At 41.1% G+C, this 19,319-nt stretch overlaps 1 protein-coding gene across 3 annotated transcripts in view; it reads left to right on the plus strand.

Moving 5' to 3' along the window:
* Positions 1-19,319, plus strand: part of LOC140272420 (paired box protein Pax-7-like) — a 68,257-nt gene that overhangs the window by 23,103 nt on the left and 25,835 nt on the right. For all 3 annotated transcript variants that reach the window (XM_072367866.1, XM_072367867.1, XM_072367868.1), the window contains exons 6-7: positions 17,995-18,154; positions 18,707-18,906. In XM_072367866.1, coding sequence (XP_072223967.1) covers positions 17,995-18,154; positions 18,707-18,906 — 360 coding nt within the window. The remainder of the gene's footprint in view (positions 1-17,994; positions 18,155-18,706; positions 18,907-19,319) is intronic.

Raw genomic sequence — 19,319 nt, forward strand, 5'->3', positions numbered from 1 at the left:
CATTTTGTCTTGAAAGTTCCATCTGGCACAAGCCCTGATGAATCAGAGCCTGGCCAGCTGTATGATAGTTGCTTGATGAGTGAGATTGCCATTTTACTGTTCACATGTGGCAAATGGTTATGCTATTTGCTTTTTCAGATATTTAGGATTGTTGGTATTAATGATGCAATCTGAATGATTCCTCTGAAAAGCAGATTAGATGCTAATTTAGTGCCCACCACTAATGTAGATGGTGATTAGCACGAGGACATTAACGTACATTTTTGCAACACTTTCACTACTGTTAAATGTATTTTAACCAAAATGGACCCTCCAAAAATACTTTTCATAAAAATATATTAAAACAACAATACATGACAAATTGAAGTACTTTTCTTTTATTTCCAGCTATGCAACGCCTCATAAAAAAAAGGTACCATGGTGGAGACCGTATAAAAAGGCTCTAAAATAGGAAAAAAAATATTGAATTGTTAACGAGATTCATAAAAAAATCGATGCAGGCTGGTTAAAATGTGAACTTTGTTCACATTTTACATCACATGGGGGGGTGTTAGTGTTCTAGGGTTAATCAAAGAGAGTTCTTAGACTTGGGCAGCTTTAAAAGTAATAACTAATGTTATTAGGCCTGAACTTGTAGGACTGCTGTTGTAACTATTTAAAGACAACCAACAGGGTGTTCATCCAGACATCAACATGGGTATGTTGAGTTGCTGCCAGGAAAGTAAGTGCATGTCAGCAAAGGCAAGAAAAAACACTTACAGAAGTTCATTTAGCATAGGCTGGTTTACAACATGACTCATTTTCTAAAATAAAACAGGATTCTCTCTTTGTTTTTCCATTGAATACTGTATTGTAGTTTTCTTTTAATTAAACCTCAATCCCATTAAACTTGGCTGGCATACATCTAATGTGAAGCCAGTCATACAACAAACAGGAGCTAATTGCAGCAATTAAAGCTACATTTCAACAATAAGAAATTTCTGCAGGAGATTTTGACTTTTGGATGGTTTTAGTTAAACTAACTAACTATCCCCATCTCCCCTAAACAATCCGACTCTAACAAAGCAGCAGACAAATATTTTACCCCTCAAAATTGTTCTTTTGCTATAGAACAGAAAAGGAGAGGGCAAAGCATTGACCTCCCAGCTGAATCTGAAGAATTTGATTGAATAAAATTAAATGAATAAATGTGTTAACAATCTCATGGAGAAATGATACTGTTGCAGTTTGTAATTCTGTTTTCATTAGTAATCAAATCAGAATGATTAATTCTCATATATCTGTGCATATGGCTTCTGTTGTTGGCAGGAATGATCTTGTGTACTGTAGTTGTTTCAGAGGAGCTAATGATTCTTGTCATTGACACTTTTGTGTAGAAGGTGTGCGGTATTGTCTATTGTCTATGTTCAAAAGCTTGTGGCACATTCTTCTTTTCATAATCAGCTCCAGAGCAATTCTGAGCACAGAGCCCTTATGCAGATATGATTCTGCTGCCCCAACAGATGGCTGCAAAGCAGATTGCACCCTCCACCACAGACTTGCAGAAGATATGCAACAGCTTTGTGCAGACATTGAAGGACCTTAGCTTCCCTAAGAAGTATTTTAATTTAAAATGCAGACAACACAGAGTCATCCCCATCAGTGTACGGCTTAGCTCTACTCCCATCTGGATAAGGGAAGAGGCACAGCAAGGATTCTCTTCTTGGACTTCTCCAGTGTCTACCATTCAGCCCCCTATGCTTTAAGATAAATTGAACAGGATGGGAGTGAACCCCCACCTGGTGGCCTGGATCTCCAGCTATCTCACAGACAGGCCACAGTATCTCAGACTGAAGGACACCACGTCTGACACTGTGGTCAGCAGCACTGGAGCCCCCCAGGGCACAGTGCTGGCCCCTCTTCTCTTCACCCTGTACACCTCGGACTTCTGCTACAACTCAGAGCTGTGTCACATACAGAAGTACGCCAATGACACAGCCAGCGTTGGATGCATCAGGGACGACAGAGAGGAGGACTATCAGAGTCTGGTGGGGGACTTTGCTGTTTGGTGCCGCTCAACACCTCTAAGACAAAGGAGCTGGTCATAGACTTTGGGAGGACCAGACCGAAGCCGAGACCAGTCCCACTAGAGGGAGCTGAGGTGGAGAGTGTGGACTCCTACAAATTCCTCGGGCTGTGGGTGGACAATAAACTGGACTGGTCAACACACACCAGCCACCTGTATGGGAAGGCACAAAGCAGGATGTACTTCCTAAGGAGACTGCGGTCTTTCAACATCTGCAGCAAACTGCTGTGGATGTTTTACCAGTCTGCGGTTGCCAGTGTCCTCTTCTACACTGTGGTGTGCTGGGGAGGCAGCACATCAAAGAAGGACACATCCAGACTGGATAAACTCATCAGGTGTGCCGGCTCTGTGATCGGCATGAAGCTGGACCCTCTGGTGATGGTGGCAGAGACAAGGACTCTAAACAAACTGTTGGACATTATGGACAATGCAGCCACCCTCTGCACACTGTCATCAAAAACCAGAGGAGCCTGTTCAGTGGGAGACTGCTCCTTCCAAAGTGCAGGACCAACAGACTTAAGAACTCCTTTGTCTCTCAGGCCATCAGACTGCATAACTCCTCACTTGGGGGGAGGAGGTAACAGGGACAGAGGAAGAGGAATATCCAACTGCTATGTGCAATAACGCTTTTCATTCAACTACAGTGCAATAACCTAATTTAATTTAGTCTATATTTAGTTCAGAGTTTATATTTAGCTATTTTCTGTATCTTGCATACTTTATATAGTATATTTTATATTCTAATGTGTGCTGATCCTTTATATTTTTTGCGTTTTTTTTGTATAAGCTGCTGGAGATTTGAATTTCCCTGAAGGAGTCATCCCAAGGGGTAAATAAAGTTGAGTCTAAGTCTAAGTCTCTAATATCAGAGGTCACACAGCAGAACAGATACTGTTGAAGGCTCAAAACCAGCTTTTCAATGAAACAATAAGACAGATCCATTTTACCATTGATACACTTATTCATAAGATGCAAAACCTGACAGCAATTCTACTTAATACAATCACAGAGGAGGTCTACAGCTGAAAAGGCACAACTTTCACAATACGAGAAGAGTAAAGAATGCCAAATGCAGAAATTCCAAACCCTACAGCGAAGAGCCAATGCTTCTCAGAACACATCTGTATCTGTCAGTAGTCACGTTTCCATCCAAAAGTGATTTGAATCATTGGGAAATGCGCATTAAAAGAAATTCGAATCATGTGTGTTTCCTTTAAAAGTACGGACTTTGGTGAAAACTACTAACTCGCCCGAGTTTTCTAACTTTTCCGTTTATTTCATCAAAGCCTCGGCACATTTCCATGCGGAGCTCTTGATATATGCTGGCATTTCTCTGCTGTTTGCTGTCAAGGAAAGCGGTTAATTGTTTCTCCTTAATTAAAGTTAAAAACGCCACTACTTCTTCCTCCGTCCACACAAACCTTCCGTTGTCCGCCATGTTTGTTGTCATGTGAGTGACCCGCAAACACCGAAAGCAGTTGGTGTGAAAGTGCGCTACATCAGACAACAAACTTTCCAATGATTTAACAATCAAACTTGACGACAAGAACAAACTCAATTAAAAGAAATTCAAATATTTACATTGATCCAAATTGACCATTCATATGCCTAGGGTTGCATACTATTACCAGGCTACTGCCCAGTTATGTGTGATGAGCTGTCACATTCCCTGAAAGATGTTCCTCAGGCACTTAGGGCAATCTGGTCACTGATTAGCCAGGCTGGGTAACAGGCTGTTTCTGTGCAGTGTTCTGCCTGTGCAGTGTTCTGCCTGTGCAGTGTTCTGTCTGTGCAGTGTTCTGCCTGTGCAGTGTTCTGCCTGTGCAGTGTTCTGCCTTTGCAGTGTTCTGCCTGTGCAGTGTTCTGCCTGTGCAGTGTTTTGCCTGTGGAGTGTTCTGCCTGTGCAGTGTTCTGCCTGTGCAGTGTTCTGCCTTTGCAGTGTTCTGCCTGTGCAGTGTTCTACCTGTGCAGTGTTCTGCCTGTGCAGTGTTCTGCCTGTGCAGTGTTCTGTCTGTGGAGTGTTCTGTCTGTGCAGTGTTCTGCCTGTGCAGTGTTCTATCTGTGGAGTGTTCTGCCTGTGCAGTGTTCTGCCTGTGCAGTGTTTTGCCCGTACAGTGTACTGTCTGTGCAGTGTTCTGCCTGTGGAGTGATCTGCCTGTGCAGTGTTCTGCCTGTGCAGTATTCTGCCTGTACAGTGTTCTGTCTGTGGAGTGTTCTGCTTGTGCAGTGTTCTGCCTGTGCAGTGTTCTGTCTGTGGAGTGTTCTGTCTGTTGAGTGTTCTGCCTTTGCAGTGTTCTGCCTGTGCAGTGTTTTGCCTGTACAGTGTTCTGCCTGTGCAGTGTTTTGCCTGTACAGTGTTCTGTCTGTGCAGTGTTCTGCCTGTGCAGTGTTCTGTCTGTGGAGTGTTCTGTCTGTGGAGTGTTCTGCCTTTGCAGTGTTCTGCCTGTGCAGTGTTTTGCCTGTACAGTGTTCTGTCTGTGCAGTGTTCTGTCTGTGGAGTGTTCTGCCTGTGGAGTGATCTGCCTGTGCAGTGTTCTGCCTGTGGAGTGATCTGCCGGTGCAGTGTTCTGCCTTTGCAGTGTGCTGTCTGTGCAGTGTTCTGCCTGTGCAGTGTTCTGCCTGTGCAGTGTTCTGTCTGTGGAGTGTTCTGTCTGTGCAGTGTTCTGCCTTTGCAGTGTTCTGCCTGTGCAGTGTTCTACCTGTGCAGTGTTCTGCCTGTGCAGTGTTCTGCCTGTGCAGTGTTCTGCCTGTGCAGTGTTCTATCTGTGGAGTGTTCTGCCTGTGCAGTGTTCTATCTGTGGAGTGTTCTGCCTGTGCAGTGTTCTGCCTGTGCAGTGTTTTGCCTGTACAGTGTTCTGCCCGTACAGTGTTCTGTCAGTGGAGTGTTCGGCCTGTGCAGTGTTGTGCTTGTGCAGTGTACTGTCTGTGCAGTGTTCTGCCTGTGGAGTGATCTGCCTGTGCAGTGTTCTGCCTGTGCAGTATTCTGCCTGTACAGTGTTCTGTCTGTGGAGTGTTCTGCTTGTGCAGTGTTCTGCCTGTGCAGTGTTCTGCCTGTGGAGTGTTCTGTCTGTTGAGTGTTCTGCCTTTGCAGTGTTCTGCCTGTGCAGTGTTCTGCCTGTACAGTGTTTTGCCTGTGCAGTGTTCTGTCTGTGCAGTGTTCTGTCTGTGGAGTGTTCTGTCTGTGGAGTGTTCTGCCTTTGCAGTGTTCTGCCTGTGCAGTGTTTTGCCTGTGCAGTGTTCTGTCTGTGCAGTGTTCTGCCTGTACAGTGTTCTGTCTGTGGAGTGTTCTGCTTGTGCAGTGTTCTGCCTGTGCAGTGTTCTGTCTGTGGAGTGTTCTGTCTGTGGAGTGTTCTGCCTTTGCAGTGTTCTGCCTGTGCAGTGTTTTGCCTGTGCAGTGTTCTGTCTGTGCAGTGTTCTGTCTGTGGAGTGTTCTGCCTGTGGAGTGATCTGCCTGTGCAGTGTTCTGCCTGTGGAGTGATCTGCCGGTGCAGTGTTCTGTTTGTGCAGTGTTCTGCCTTTGCAGTGTTCTGTCTGTGCAGTGTTCTGCCTGTGAAGTGTTCTGTCTGTGCAGTGTTCTGCCTGTGAAGTGTTCTGTCTGTGAAGTGTTCTGCCTGTGCAGTGTTTTGCCTGTGGAATGTTCTGCCTGTGCAGTGTTCTGCCTGTGCAGTGTTCTGCCTTTGCAGTGTTCTGCCTGTGCAGTGTTCTGCCTGTGAAGTGTTCTGCCTGTGCAGTGTTTTGCCTGTGGAATGTTCTGCCTGTGCAGTGTTCTGCCTGTGCAGTGTTCTGCCTGTGCAGTGTTTTGCCTGTGCAGTGTTCTGCCTGTGGAGTGTTCTGCCTGTGCAGTGTTTTGCTTGTGCAGTGTTCTGCCTGAGCAGCTCAGAGACCAGTTTAATTCTTATTTAGCGGAAAAAAATCCTCTGTCACAAAAGTTTCCTTTTTTAAGTGGTAACCTCATAGTCTCAAATACTGAAAGTATAGCTTTGTTCCTTTTTCAAAGAAAGTATTAATAGGGCGAATTGGCTGTTAATGGTAACTTGAATCATTACTCAAGTCACTTGAAAAGATATTTTTGCTGCATGTTCAAACATTTGTTATGGAGTCTTCTCAGCAAAATGAGGAATCCTGTGCTGTCTTCATATATGCATCAAGGATATGCAGCACAGGCAGACCACAAGGAGTCTCCTGCTTTGATATCTGCAGCAAGCGTTTAGTTTAAAACACAGACGCCTGATAGCCCACTGTATCAATATCCCTTTTCTTTAATGGTCAGAATAAAGGGAAATATAGCTACTGGATAGTGTAAGGTCTCATAGTTGCAGCAAAATTTTTTGAGTTATTGTTACCTACGTGTGTGTGGAGCTTTAACTCTTGCCCATATCTTTCGTTTTTAAAAAAAATTATAATTAAACATTTTATTAATCCCAAGAAGGTATATTGATGAAGACGTTTCACCTTTCATCTTAAAGGTTTCTTCAGTTGTGAACTAGATGGTGGGGTGTATCATCTTATAAGCAGAGAGGGTCGTTACAGTCACATGTCACTGAACCCTCTGACCAATGTGCATGTTGTTAGAGTCATTATCACCTCTGATTTGTCTACCTGTCTGAAGGAGCTAGTTTTGGTCGAGTTTTGCTAGTTTTTAATATTTATTTTTTATATATACTTATATCCTACTGTATGTTGTTACTGAGTTTTTGTTTGCTGCTGATACTAACCTGCCTTCGGGCATCTATGTACAGGTAGCTGCTGAATACTTTGAATACTTGAATCTATCGATCTGTCTATCTGGTCACAGGATCCAAGATGTGAATGATTGTGAGACTGCCTGGGAGGAGAAACAATGCCGCATTGTAGGTTCTGGGAAGGTGATACCTGAGAAGTGGCGGTCTCAGGTATCAGGTAACTTTTGAGTAGTAAAGTAATTTTATACACTGTTACTTTTGCAGTTGGTTGCCATATTGAAAGAAAATCGCATTAACGGCAGTGGTGAGCAAGCGAGCTACACAGCCTGTTCAATGTTTTTTCTTTCTTTCCTGTGTGCTAGTCCTATGCTTTACCATATATTATTGACATAATATATAAAGTGTTTCTATACTGACAGTTCTGCTGTGAAAAGAAATATGATAGGATAGATGGTCACACCAAGTTTTAAGTGTTGTATGTTAAAGCAGGAGAAGACTGGATCCAGAAGCCAACTGGAATCTGTAAGGCAGAGGTCAAAAATGGGTTTATTTAGGGAAGGTGGAGTTGGGATATCAGGTAGCTTGGAATGGATTCAGGGTCTGGGTCAGCAGGCAAGGAGGTTCCGTGTCCGGGTCCGTGATCCGGGTGGTGTGGGTCTCGTGTCCAGGGGATTCCGTGCAGGTTCTCGTGAAGAGGGGCTCGGAGGTGGGCTGCTGGCTGGTTTCGGTGGAAGGCTGAGCGGAAAACTGATTTCAGGCTGGGCGCAAGAGCAGGCATACGTTACACACTGAAGAGAGGCAATCATCTGGCACAGGAGAGAGCAGGCTTTAACCGGTGCTCGGTGCGAACAAGCCACAGGTGCGAAAGGTGTGAGAGCGCTCCTCCAAGCCGCCCCACCCAGCCTGCAACAAACAAAGAAAACCAGCCAGCACAAGGAACCAATAGAAATATATAAATAAATAAATTAAAAAATCATATTCACCACATTGTATTTCCCAAACAAACTATGAAAAACATTACATCACTGTTGTAACAGCAAGGGTTCCGACAAGAAAAAATAAACTACAGTTTCACTGCAGACAAGAGTCCTCGCCTCAAAGTCAGAGTCCTTCAATAACTACCAGAAACAGCCAATAAAGGGAATAACAATCTTTATTAAACACAGAAAAATTACTTAAAACTGATCCAACTAGTAAACACCCTTCCACCCCACGGGGCAGTTAATATTTCAGATAGCTATCACCTGTACACCACAATATTACATCCCATTAGGCCAAACAATTCCCCACGTCACCCTCTTCAAGAGGCTCTGCCAAACATACATGCTAACAGGGGAGTTCATTAAACTCCGAGCCTCCGACCTCATTGACAAACCCAGACAAGTAAAACCTACAGGCCTAAAAAAATATGCACTACTAATTTAAAAATTGTCCCTAAAGTAGTCCTGCTGCCATGGTGGTATTACGAGTAAATTAAAATGTCCCACATTTTTACATGATTGACAGGTCATTATTGTGCTTCTAACCCTGCACACCCCTGCTCCTGCTTTCAGATCTGATGTTCAGCTGTTGCAGACAGAGGGTGATAGAACATTTGCACTAACCCAGTTTGCAGTAGCTCACAATGGTGGCATACTGAGAATTAGACGAACTGTACCTGTGTATTAAAAAAACATTTTTTCAAAAGACTTTTATTTAGTCACGTTATCCTGTATTTTACAGTTATTTATTGATTAATCTGTTCTTATTAATGAAATGTGGTCTTTTTATGAGTTTAAAACCTTTTTCTAAAGTGCTATACAAAAAAAATTATTATATCTGTTTGAAGGCACTTCCACATCAAAACCAAGGGCATTACTCTGGCAGAACCTTGCCAATACTGTGGATAGGCCACACCTGTTCCAATTGTTTTTCTCTTCAACAGAAAAATAAGTCGAAATTAACTTTTCAACTTTTCATTTTTTTGCTAACTGAGGGAGGATTTCTTGGAAAGTGGGTGGGTGGAAAGCTGGAGACATGGTATAGTTCCTTCTGCAGCTTTGTATATGTTTTTATGAGCGGGCATGTGTGATGTGTACACATATATTAAGTTGTCAGAATTCTACTGTTTGAATAATCTAAATGGCAAAATCTATTTCAGTTACCTAACTGTCCTATGTGGGACAGTATGTGGGACAGTATGTGAGGAAGAGTATGTATGTGGGACAGTATGTGGGGAAGAGTATGTATGTGGGACAGTATGTGGGGAAGAGTATGTATGTGGGACAGTATGTGAGGAAGAGTATGTGGGACAGTATGTGAGGAAGAGTATGTATGTGGGACAGTATGTGAGGAAGAGACGAAACCTTAGCGTCTTACTTTCTGATTGACAGGTGGTTTTCATGCATAGTGTTTTTTAATCTTTAAGCTTTTTTCTGGCATATGCATGGGTTAGGAGGGTAATAGTGGCACTTTAGCCACCTCAGTGGATGTTAGTGTGTCATTTCACACACACTGCCACCCATTGACTTATCAATGTAGTGTACCATTAATTTCTCAAACCCAAGATGACTGATGTAATGCCAGGTACGCCATACAGCTCAGGAATATCTTGAAAATTATTTTAGTTTAAGGTCTTTCAAGGATTTTCTTTATTTTCTGTTTTTTCAATCTCAACATTAAATCTTTAACATCAAACATCTAAAGAGCAATACAAGTACTAATTCAACTGAAGGCAGAAATAATGACTCGGCATCCAACCATGCTGTTGGACATCTTACATTGTTATATTTCAGTAAAATAACTTTTCCCCTTTAAATCAATTCATTTATCTCATGAGACTGTAACTTCCAGTTTTTGAAACCTAATATATTTAGTAGATTAATTCCATCATGTCAGTGTCAGGGAGTTTATCTACATCTCTACAGAATATGGGAGAAAGGCCTCCAAGATATCTTAGTTGAAAGAGGAGGATGGCAGCAAGAAAAAGAATGTTTAGAAGAAAGTAACACATGTGACTGTGGAAATGTCCAGGCCCAGATGCTGTTAAAGACGAGGGTCACCTGACATAGCTCAAGAGCAGGAAAAAGGTAGACATTTCCTTTTTGTTTTTCATTTATTTCTTTTGATTTTTAATTTATTTTGGGAGAGCAGAAATCGAATGCTTGGGAAGGATTTTGTTTTATTTGTTTCATTTTTTTTTACTGGTGAAATTCCACAGAGAGAGGTGACAGCAGTGAAGAGTAGTTAGAGGCAGGCTAAACTTTTGACTAAGTTGAATGTTTTGGCATTGCACTGAACATTATTATCATGTCAAGGTTTTTGCAGTTGAAAACCTAAATCCATGCTATCCATGTACATGGACATGTATGAAACAAAAAATGTACAGAATGGAAATATTTTGCATAAACAATAATTCATGCAAATAAATACTAAAGTACATTGCTAAGTTGAAAGAGCATATTTTACTTTTATAAAATACAAAATCTTTGTCATATCACAGTCTGTATTAAAACTTAAAGTAATGTTAGTGTCTGAAAATAAATCAAAACTTAAAAGTATGCATTAAAACACATGCTTTGTTTTTCAAACATATTTGTTGTAGTTGTAGCTGAAACTGCTGTAGTTTCAACACTTTTGCTTGATTTAAACCTTTAAATACAGAAGAAAACAGAACCTACTTATGTTATTTTTGTGATAAACTTTTTAATAATCCCATTTATGACATTCAGGCATAAAACAAGAATGTACAACTTGCTCATAAAATGGTGTTGCAAAAACAGGTGCATAAATACTGGTGTTCAGAGTACTTCTCATTCTCACAGTGTCTAAAAAGAAAAAAACAGAACAAGGTACAGTCTCTCACCCACCCTCTTGCCGAATCCTCTACTGGAGGCCTCTCTGGCTCCTGTGAGGACGAGGTCATCATGTTAAAAATCAGTTCTGCTGAATCCTTCCAGAGATTGATAGTTTTTTAATTCTTGCTATAGAAAGTTCAAGTTTCACTATATCCAGAAAGTATGCCAGTTACTGCTGAATAGAAAGTGAATGAGGAGGAAGCCACTGTTAGGCTATCATTTTCTTAGCTGCTGTTGGGCCAGCCAGCCAGATTTTTCTGTCTGTCACTCAGGTCAAACTTTAGAGTCATCATTTAGTAACCAGATGATAGGATGAACAGTGATTGAGCAGCCAGTCAGGTCAGATACTGTTACTGCTATTTCATCCAAAAAATCATGTACCTTTCTGTATTCCCAGACCATGTGCCAGAAGGTCCCAGTTTGTTCAAGGTCACCGAAGGTCCAATACGGATTGGGAATGGCTTTGTAATGTATGTATTTATAATCTGTTATTATCCCAATAATTATGTTCCGCTCAACATTTAGATTTCATTCCCATGTCTTAATTATTGGGAGTTCACCTGTGGATGCCTACATTGACATTATGTAAATCAAAGATACCAGTCCTCTTTTGGGGAAATCAAAATGACTGGATGAACCCCATAGGACTTTTCCCTATGGTACTCCATAACATTTAAATTCTGATCTTAAGCACAGATCGATGTAAAAATATGTGTTGGGGAAATAAAAACTAGCTCAGAGGTCCTCAAAGCTCAAACCTTTTTTACTGAATAGCTACTCTAGAGTGTAAACTCCTCATCACTTCACTGCCTGCAAACAAAGGGTTTATGACCAGACATCAAGTGCAAGTTGTGACCTAAAGGGGTATGCCTGTGCCACTTATTAGTGTAGCCCTAACTATAAGCTGCTATGCTTTCTGATAATACAGCCATAGGTTAACATACATTTTTTTTTAGACAATACTTGCAAAAACTAAGTCCTGCAGTCTTAGGGACCCAAAGTTGGGGGTCACTATACCTCTATTGCTTGTGGTACATTGCAGAGTAGTGAACAGGGAGCCACTGAAGAGAAGCTAAAACTGGAGAAACATGATCTCTGCTGTTAGTTCTCATCAGAACTCTGGCTGCAGCATTTTGGATCAGCTGGAGGCTTTTCAGAGAAAATGTGGGACAGCCCAATAATAAGGAATTACAGTAGTCCAATCTTGAAGTAACAAATGCATGAACTAGTTTCTCTGCATCACCCTGAGACAGGATGTTCCTGATTTTAGCAATATTACGAAGGTGAAAGAAGGCAGTCCTAGAAACCAGTTTTATATGTGCGTCAAATGATACATTCTGGTCAAAAATAACTCCAAGGTTCCTCACTGTATCTGACACATGGACCAAGAGAAGGCAGGAGATGAAGGAAGAGAGCTGGTACCCATGCTAAACTAGAGAACCAGACACGCTGCTAGAAAAGTGAAAACATGTCAAAACACCAAAGCTATATAAATGAGTGTGTGTATATAAGTGTGTGTGATAGGGTTTACAATGCAAAAATGTGTCACCTATGAGAAGATATTAAATGGTAATTAGTAATTCGAGAGAAGCGAAAAGTTACACAGAACAAAAACGAGGTTACAGGAAGTGATGCAGTACATCTTACAGGGAAATGTCAGCGCATAGTCACAATGTCAATTTCCTTGACCTTTATAATTATTATTATTTTTACTGTCATTACTTATTGTTTTCATATGGACATACTGTATGTTTGGTGCAACAAAGCAGTTGTGATGAATCAGTTGCACTTATCGCAGTTGGAACATGTTCTATTGTGGAATCCTATTGAAACTTGCTTGACTTTGCAGGCTTTGTGTGTGTGCAAGAGTATTTGCCATGAATAGTGTTTTTCTATTCTATTCTATGAAGTTGTTTTTTTAATAATATTGTTGTGGTAAAATAGTACATTATGTTGTTGCTCAAGCTTGTATTTTGTGTTTCTTCTGTTGTTGATATGTAATCAGTTGGATTTCATGTGTATGTCAACCCATCCAGTCAGGATCACCACAGGCTGTCACTGTTGATCACAGTCTCATATGGAACACAACCACAAGTGAAATTGTTTCAACACCAAAGCCCCACCCTGTTGAAACAGAAATGGTTTTAATTATTATATAAAATATAAAGCCATTTCAAACTTTGCTCAGTAATTCCTCAATCTTTTCAACACGGCTCTGTCTTTGCTTTGAATTTGTATCATTTGGTAATTTTGATGGCTTGTTTTTAAATCTGAGCATACTAGACTTATGCCAGTTGATTTCATAACCAGAAATTGAGCCAAATTCCCTAGAGATCTTTAGAATTTTTGGGATTGAGTCCTGAAGGTCAGAGATGTACAATAAGATGTCATCTGCAAACAATGATATTGAGCTATTGCTTGATTTGCAAGGGATGTTACACATTTCATGCCTTATAGCTTAGCTCATAGAAATTGCAAACAGCATGCGTGACAGTGGGCATCCCTGTCAAGGTCCCCGTTCAATGGGAAACGCCTACGAATACAAACCATTGGTTGAGACTATAGTTGTAGGATCTGTAAACAGAGTAGTACCAAGCCAATAAACCCAAGACCAAATGTCTTCAATACTTGCCACAAATAGTTCCGCTCTACGTGGTCAAACACCTTGCTTCTTGTGTTACATGCAAGTACCTCCCTACACTATTTGCTGCATAGCACTTTGTTATAAAGTCTGCTTGGTTAGGATGGAAGTGGCAAGATTTTGGAGAAAAGCTTTATATCAGTTCCAAAAAGACATGTAGGTCTGTAATTACAACAATTGGTAGGATATTTTTTGGGTATGAGAGAAATTATGTGTTGTTTGTCTGTTGGTGAAAAGTACCCTTCTCTATTGCTAATGTTAGAGCTTGTAAAATTGTAGGCCCAAGTATATCAAAGTATTGTAATAATAGTTACAATGTCATCCAATCTAACCCTGGTGTTTGTCCCTTTTTAATGTCTTTCAATGCTGCTTTAAGTTCCTCTAGCACAATAATAATAATAATAAAAAAAATAGATAAATAAATTTGAGAAGAACATGTCAGCAGTCACTGTTAAAAAGCCTTATGGCTGTGGGGACAAAGGACCTCCTGAACCTCTCAGTCCTGCAGCGCAGTGAGATGAGCCTCTCACTGCAGCAGCTGAGAGGGTCTAGCCTCCTGTCTACTACAGAACCAGTCTTTTTCACCAGTTTGTCCAGGCACCTACAGTTTTTGTCTGTAGTGCAACTCCCCCAGCAGACAACAGGATAGAACAGAACACTCTCAATGATAGTGTGATCAAACATGCACATCATATCACTACAGACATTGAAGGACCTGAACAATCTCAGGAAGACGAGACGGCTCAAAGAACATGATTCTCACATATGAACCAGGCACATCCAGATAAGCATATGCCCGGTGCAGCATGTACAGAATCACGTCTTCCACTCCTATGTGTTTCTGGTAGGAAAACTGGAGGGGGTCAAGATCCTCAGCAACCTGCAATCTCATGCGGCGAACAAGGAGTCTCTCCAAGGTCTTCATGATATGAGATGTCAAACCCATCGGTCTGTAGTCATTCAGCACCACCGGTTGCCCTAATTTGGGCACCAGTATGAGACAAGAAGTTTTCCACAGTACCGGGACCTTTTCGATCTGAAGGCTCATATTAAAGAGCCTCTGAAGAGGGACTACTAGTTGACCAGCACAGTCCCTCAGAAGCCTTGGACAGACTCCATCTGGGCGTGCAGCTCTGCCTGACTGAAGTCTCCTGAGCTCAGCTCCAACCTCCTCTATGGTTCGACACAGAGGTTGTAGCGGAGGGATGGCGACAGGAGTGATGTTGCTATCAATCATAGAGATGAGGGTGGGGGTGCAGCTGGGTTCAGGAGGCCTGGTGGTGGGAGTTGCTACCGAGGTGGAGGTGCAGCTGGGCCCAGGATGCCTGGTGGTGGAAGCTGCTGCTGAGGTGGAGGTGCAGTTAATTATGCAAATAATGTAAAGGCATATCTTAAAGCTAAACAAAAGATCTTGAGAAATTAAAACAAACAAAGTTTTTGTTGTGTTGGCCATCCGATAACATGTAGCTTATTAGAATTTGAACAGTAAGTGCATATCATGTCACTTCAGTTAAGTATATTAATGTTACATGTTTTGCTTGATGCCAGACTTAGATACTTTGGCAGCATAATACACAACTCTTCTATAACAGTAAAGGAGTGAGGACCTAATGTACTCCTACTGCTATGATGACACTCCATGGAGCTACAAAGCACCACTGTGTAACAGCCTTGAGTAATTACATATTAATAAAAATTAAATTAATGAGTTGCAGAATGCTCGATATGCAGAGAAGATCAGCACTGATGGTGTGATTGACTCAGAGACATGGTTTATCCCCCACCTCATTGTATTTCATATAACAATAAAGCCAGTGTTGTCTTGAACTGCACATTTATTACCAACAAGCTTAGCTTAACAACAATCTGCTTCCTGGCCGTACCCTGGAGTCAATACTGCTTGGTATATTGCTGAGATTCTGGGACTATGCTGCTGCTATCAGTGGGGATACCGACGCCATGTTTCAACAGGTGTGTCTTCTCCTTGAGAATTAGCTGCCACTTTGCTTCCTGTGATGTGAGGAGAGAAAAGTACAGCCCAGATGTCTACTATTGGTGTGTAATGCCTTTTGGGACCACCAATAATTCATGTTGCACTACATCAGCGGCGCTACAGCTTTGTGTAAAGAAACACAGTGCAACAAAGATGCATTTATTTCTGTTCTGTGTTTTATGAAGACAATTGCCAATAGCTTTGGTTTCTCAGGAACAAGACATCTCATGAGCAAGATGAGAGCACTCATCACTAACGGAGGCTTTGAAATAAGATAGTAGGCCAGTAAAAACCCTGCAGTCATCTCTCACCTACCGAAAGATAAAAAGTCAACAGGATTTAAGTTATGGTTAATGGCTAACAAAACGGACCTGCAAGAATCCTTGCTTGGTCCACTGTGACACTACAACTCTGACACACTAGTGCAGTCTCAGCTACTAAACCCACCTTGAGGTATGTCAACCATGTATTGGTGAGTCAGTATGGTCCACTTGGTTACATTATTCTTTATACTGTACAATGTTTGCCAATGCCCTGGATAAAGAATTCTGGAGGAAGAAAAGAGAATGGGATGAGCACATTATTGATGAGCCCCTCTCTTTCTCTCAGGTATGGGAGAGTGAACATCATTACAGAACATCACACGACTACAGTTTTACGCATCTGATGTTTCTACCAGCAACCTTGTTTAACCATTTTCTCTGACGGCTCATCTTCTCTGAAGCCTGCAGTGCTGTTGCATACTTAAAGCAACACTAGAGCATTTTGTGAACCTTAAAATTATGTTATTATGTCATTTAGAAATACATCAATCTTTGTTATGCACATTCCTACATTGATTCTAGAATGGCAGCGCTCTAGTCTGCTACTGTAGCTCTGGATTTGACTTTCTTTGCATCTTCTTGAGATTTTTCTGAACAGCTTCTTCCTATAAAAAAAAAGAAATTCGAAACATTGATTTGCATGTAGCAACAGCTAATTTAGTTTTTTCAAATCATACTAACAGCTGGACTAAGACCCAAAATCCTGATGAGCAGAAGAGGAGATGTCTAGGATGCAGAGCAGCAACAAAAGAGATAGAAAAAGAGGAGGAAGTTTAAACAAGTATTTCCCCTGTATTACACTAACTGTCATCTGATGGCACCAGGGACAGACTCAAGCACCAGAACCAGGGATAAAATGGGCAAAATTGCATTTTACTGCTGGAGAGAGTTCAGAGAAAAAACAGCATGACAGGCAGATGCAGAGTTAGCGTCATTGTTGTCAGTAATTTCATTTAATAAATCAATAATTGTTGTTAGTAATCAGTCAGTAATAACTGATCAGCTCTCTTGTTATGTTGGTTTTGCCTTGCTTGGCTCTGTCGGTAAAGTTATCAGTGTGATGATGTCAATTCTTGAAACTCATAGAATCATCATCATTTCTTCCTCTGCTCTCTGAGGAGATTGAAGCTGTGGTTGATTCCTGTAATAAAACTAATAAAACATGTTTATAGATACTATAAATACTATATAGATAGTTACTTTAGTATATCATAAAAAACAGGAAATACACAACATTATAACAGTAGTGTCTTCATCTGTGTATGCAGTTTGTCTGAGATATACATTTCTTAAGTCACAACCTTAACATTAATGCCAGATGAAGTTAGTTAGCACCTCACTTCTGTTTCAGACTAACATGGAAACAAATTCTTCTCAAGTAAAAATATTTGGTCAGTTTTTGCAACCTTCCAAAACTTTTTGCAGTACATGGTAGTGTACCATATGTTGTGTGAATTATCCATCCATTCATTTTCTATACCCGCTTAATCCAACTCAGGGTTGCAGGGGGCCTAGAGCCTACCTCAGCTGTCATTGGGCGAGGGGAGGGGTACACCCTGAACAGGTCGCCAGTCCATCACAAGGCCATACAGAGACAAACAACCACACACACGCTCACAATTAATGCATGTTTTTATTTTGTGGGTTGGTGGGTTTTTGGATGTTGGGGGAGCTGAAGAGCAACAAATGGCTTTAAGAGTCGGGATCAACGATGAAAGAGTTCAAATATGGTTGGTGATGGAAAGTTCTCATGTAGCGGCTGAAAACAGCTCCAAATACCCCACCAAGAGCTACATGCTGCCTGAGTAGAAAATAACTTTGTATTGAGGGTGATTTAAGAATTGCTTTTCTACATTCAGTTCAATTACTATCAAATAACTATTTGTAAGCATTTCTCCTCACAGCAATACCTGTGTAGAAGTTGTATGATACAATGACTCAGTCTGTTTGTCATCTGTGACAGTGCACTTGACTTCCTATCCTTGCTGGGAAAATCCAATACTCCTAAGCTCTGAAAAAAAAAAAAAGAGAGCCGCTAGTTTAATCAACAAAAAACCGAAGACCTGTTTTATGTCTGGCTTTTCTGTGTTCTTCTCTTCTGGTGTGTAGAAGTACAACATGATAGTTACCATTTACACAAAATGACTGAGTAAACTGGTGAGGGCAAGTTAAAATATGACAAATGTCACAAATGTAAGTGACATAAATGCATTTATTTCTGAAAATAATAATTGAAATATATGTAATATAGCCTCCGATTCACTGTTGCACAGATATGTATAAAAGTAATGTACTCTACTCTGAGACAAATTAGCAACAATGCATCAATTGAGACACTGCAGAGGAACAAGTTTCCAGCCAACTTCTTATTGAATGAAATTGAATCCGAAGACTCTAGAAATTAATTCACTGGATAATAAACAGATGTTTGTGGACTTTAATCTATTTCTTAAGGTTTGGTTTAGCAATCGAAGAGCCAGGTGGCGAAAGCAAGCTGGAGCCAATCAGCTAGCAACATTCAACCACCTGCTGCCCAGTGGATTTCCTCCCACAGGGATGCCAACACTTCCTACATACCAGCTTCCAGAGACCAGCTACCCCACTCTATCCCAAGGTAGAGCAGACAACATCTGTTGAATCTAATATTACAGTGTCAAAGTTTCCAGAAACTTTCTGTGTTCCTGGTCTTCCACTACTGTGTCTCATTTCATTTATAGCAAAAAAAAGAAAAAGATAGATTGTACTGATAGTATAATACTGTTTTCTTATATGCATATGGATTCAGTGGTAGCTGAGTCATAGTAACTGCTTGAGTTGTCCTTGAGTGTTTGTGCAGCTATATTATTGCTGTACAACTAGGTCCCACCCCACTCTGAGAGCAGAGCTTCAGCTGAGGCTCACATCATTTTGTCCCTTAAAGATTTCCAATGCTAAATTATTCATGTCAATAAATGACCAGATATAATGCTTTGATTTTTTTTTTAATCTATCTATGGGAGTGATGTGTAAAGCTGATAATGTTTTAAGCAATAGAAAATTCTAAAGGGTTCACAAGCTATCCAGCATCAGTGTAAAAACAATGATCAAGATCAGAAAACACTCACGTTTCAGTCTCCTCGATACAACCTTGCTTCTCAGTCATAAACTGTTGTGTGATGCTCCGCAGATGGAGGTAGTACCGTTCATCGTCCACAGCCACTTCCTCCATCCACCATGCACCAGAGTGGTTTGTCCAGTCCTGACAGCAGCTCTGCCTATGGTCTGTCCTCCAACCGCCATAGCTTTTCCAGCTACAGCGACAGCTTCATGAGCTCTGCGGCACCGAGCAACCACGTCAACCCTGTCAGCAATGGCCTTTCCCCGCAGGTAAGACACTGTCAGGGATTGTCCTGACCGTGATGCATGAGCATGTGCTGGTTCCGTAAAGACAAAATTAGTCTAAAAAAATGCATTTGTGGTCAGTTATAAATCAAACACAGAGATTTATGCTCAGTCAAAATTTAAAAAATGGCTCTCAGATTAAATCTTGATTTGATACTCAATCTTTTTGTGTTCCACTTGCTATGTTTGCAGTTGCCTAAACATTGAGAGATTTTTTATTGTTTTGTTGCTTATGTTTTTTTCTTGTGCTCAAAATGTAATGTTAGAAGTTAACATTTGTATGGACAGAAATATATTGTTGCCATGGACACATTAAGTTACACTGTGGGCAGAAACCTGAGAGGGTTCTTAGAGAAGTTTTGGGGCTTTTCCATTCTGGTACCAACACATGAACATAG

Source organism: Leuresthes tenuis, unplaced genomic scaffold (genome assembly GCF_036924035.1).
Source record: "Leuresthes tenuis unplaced genomic scaffold, fLeuTen1.0.hap1 SCAF_16, whole genome shotgun sequence".
In the NCBI taxonomy this organism is placed as follows: domain Eukaryota; kingdom Metazoa; phylum Chordata; class Actinopteri; order Atheriniformes; family Atherinopsidae; genus Leuresthes; species Leuresthes tenuis.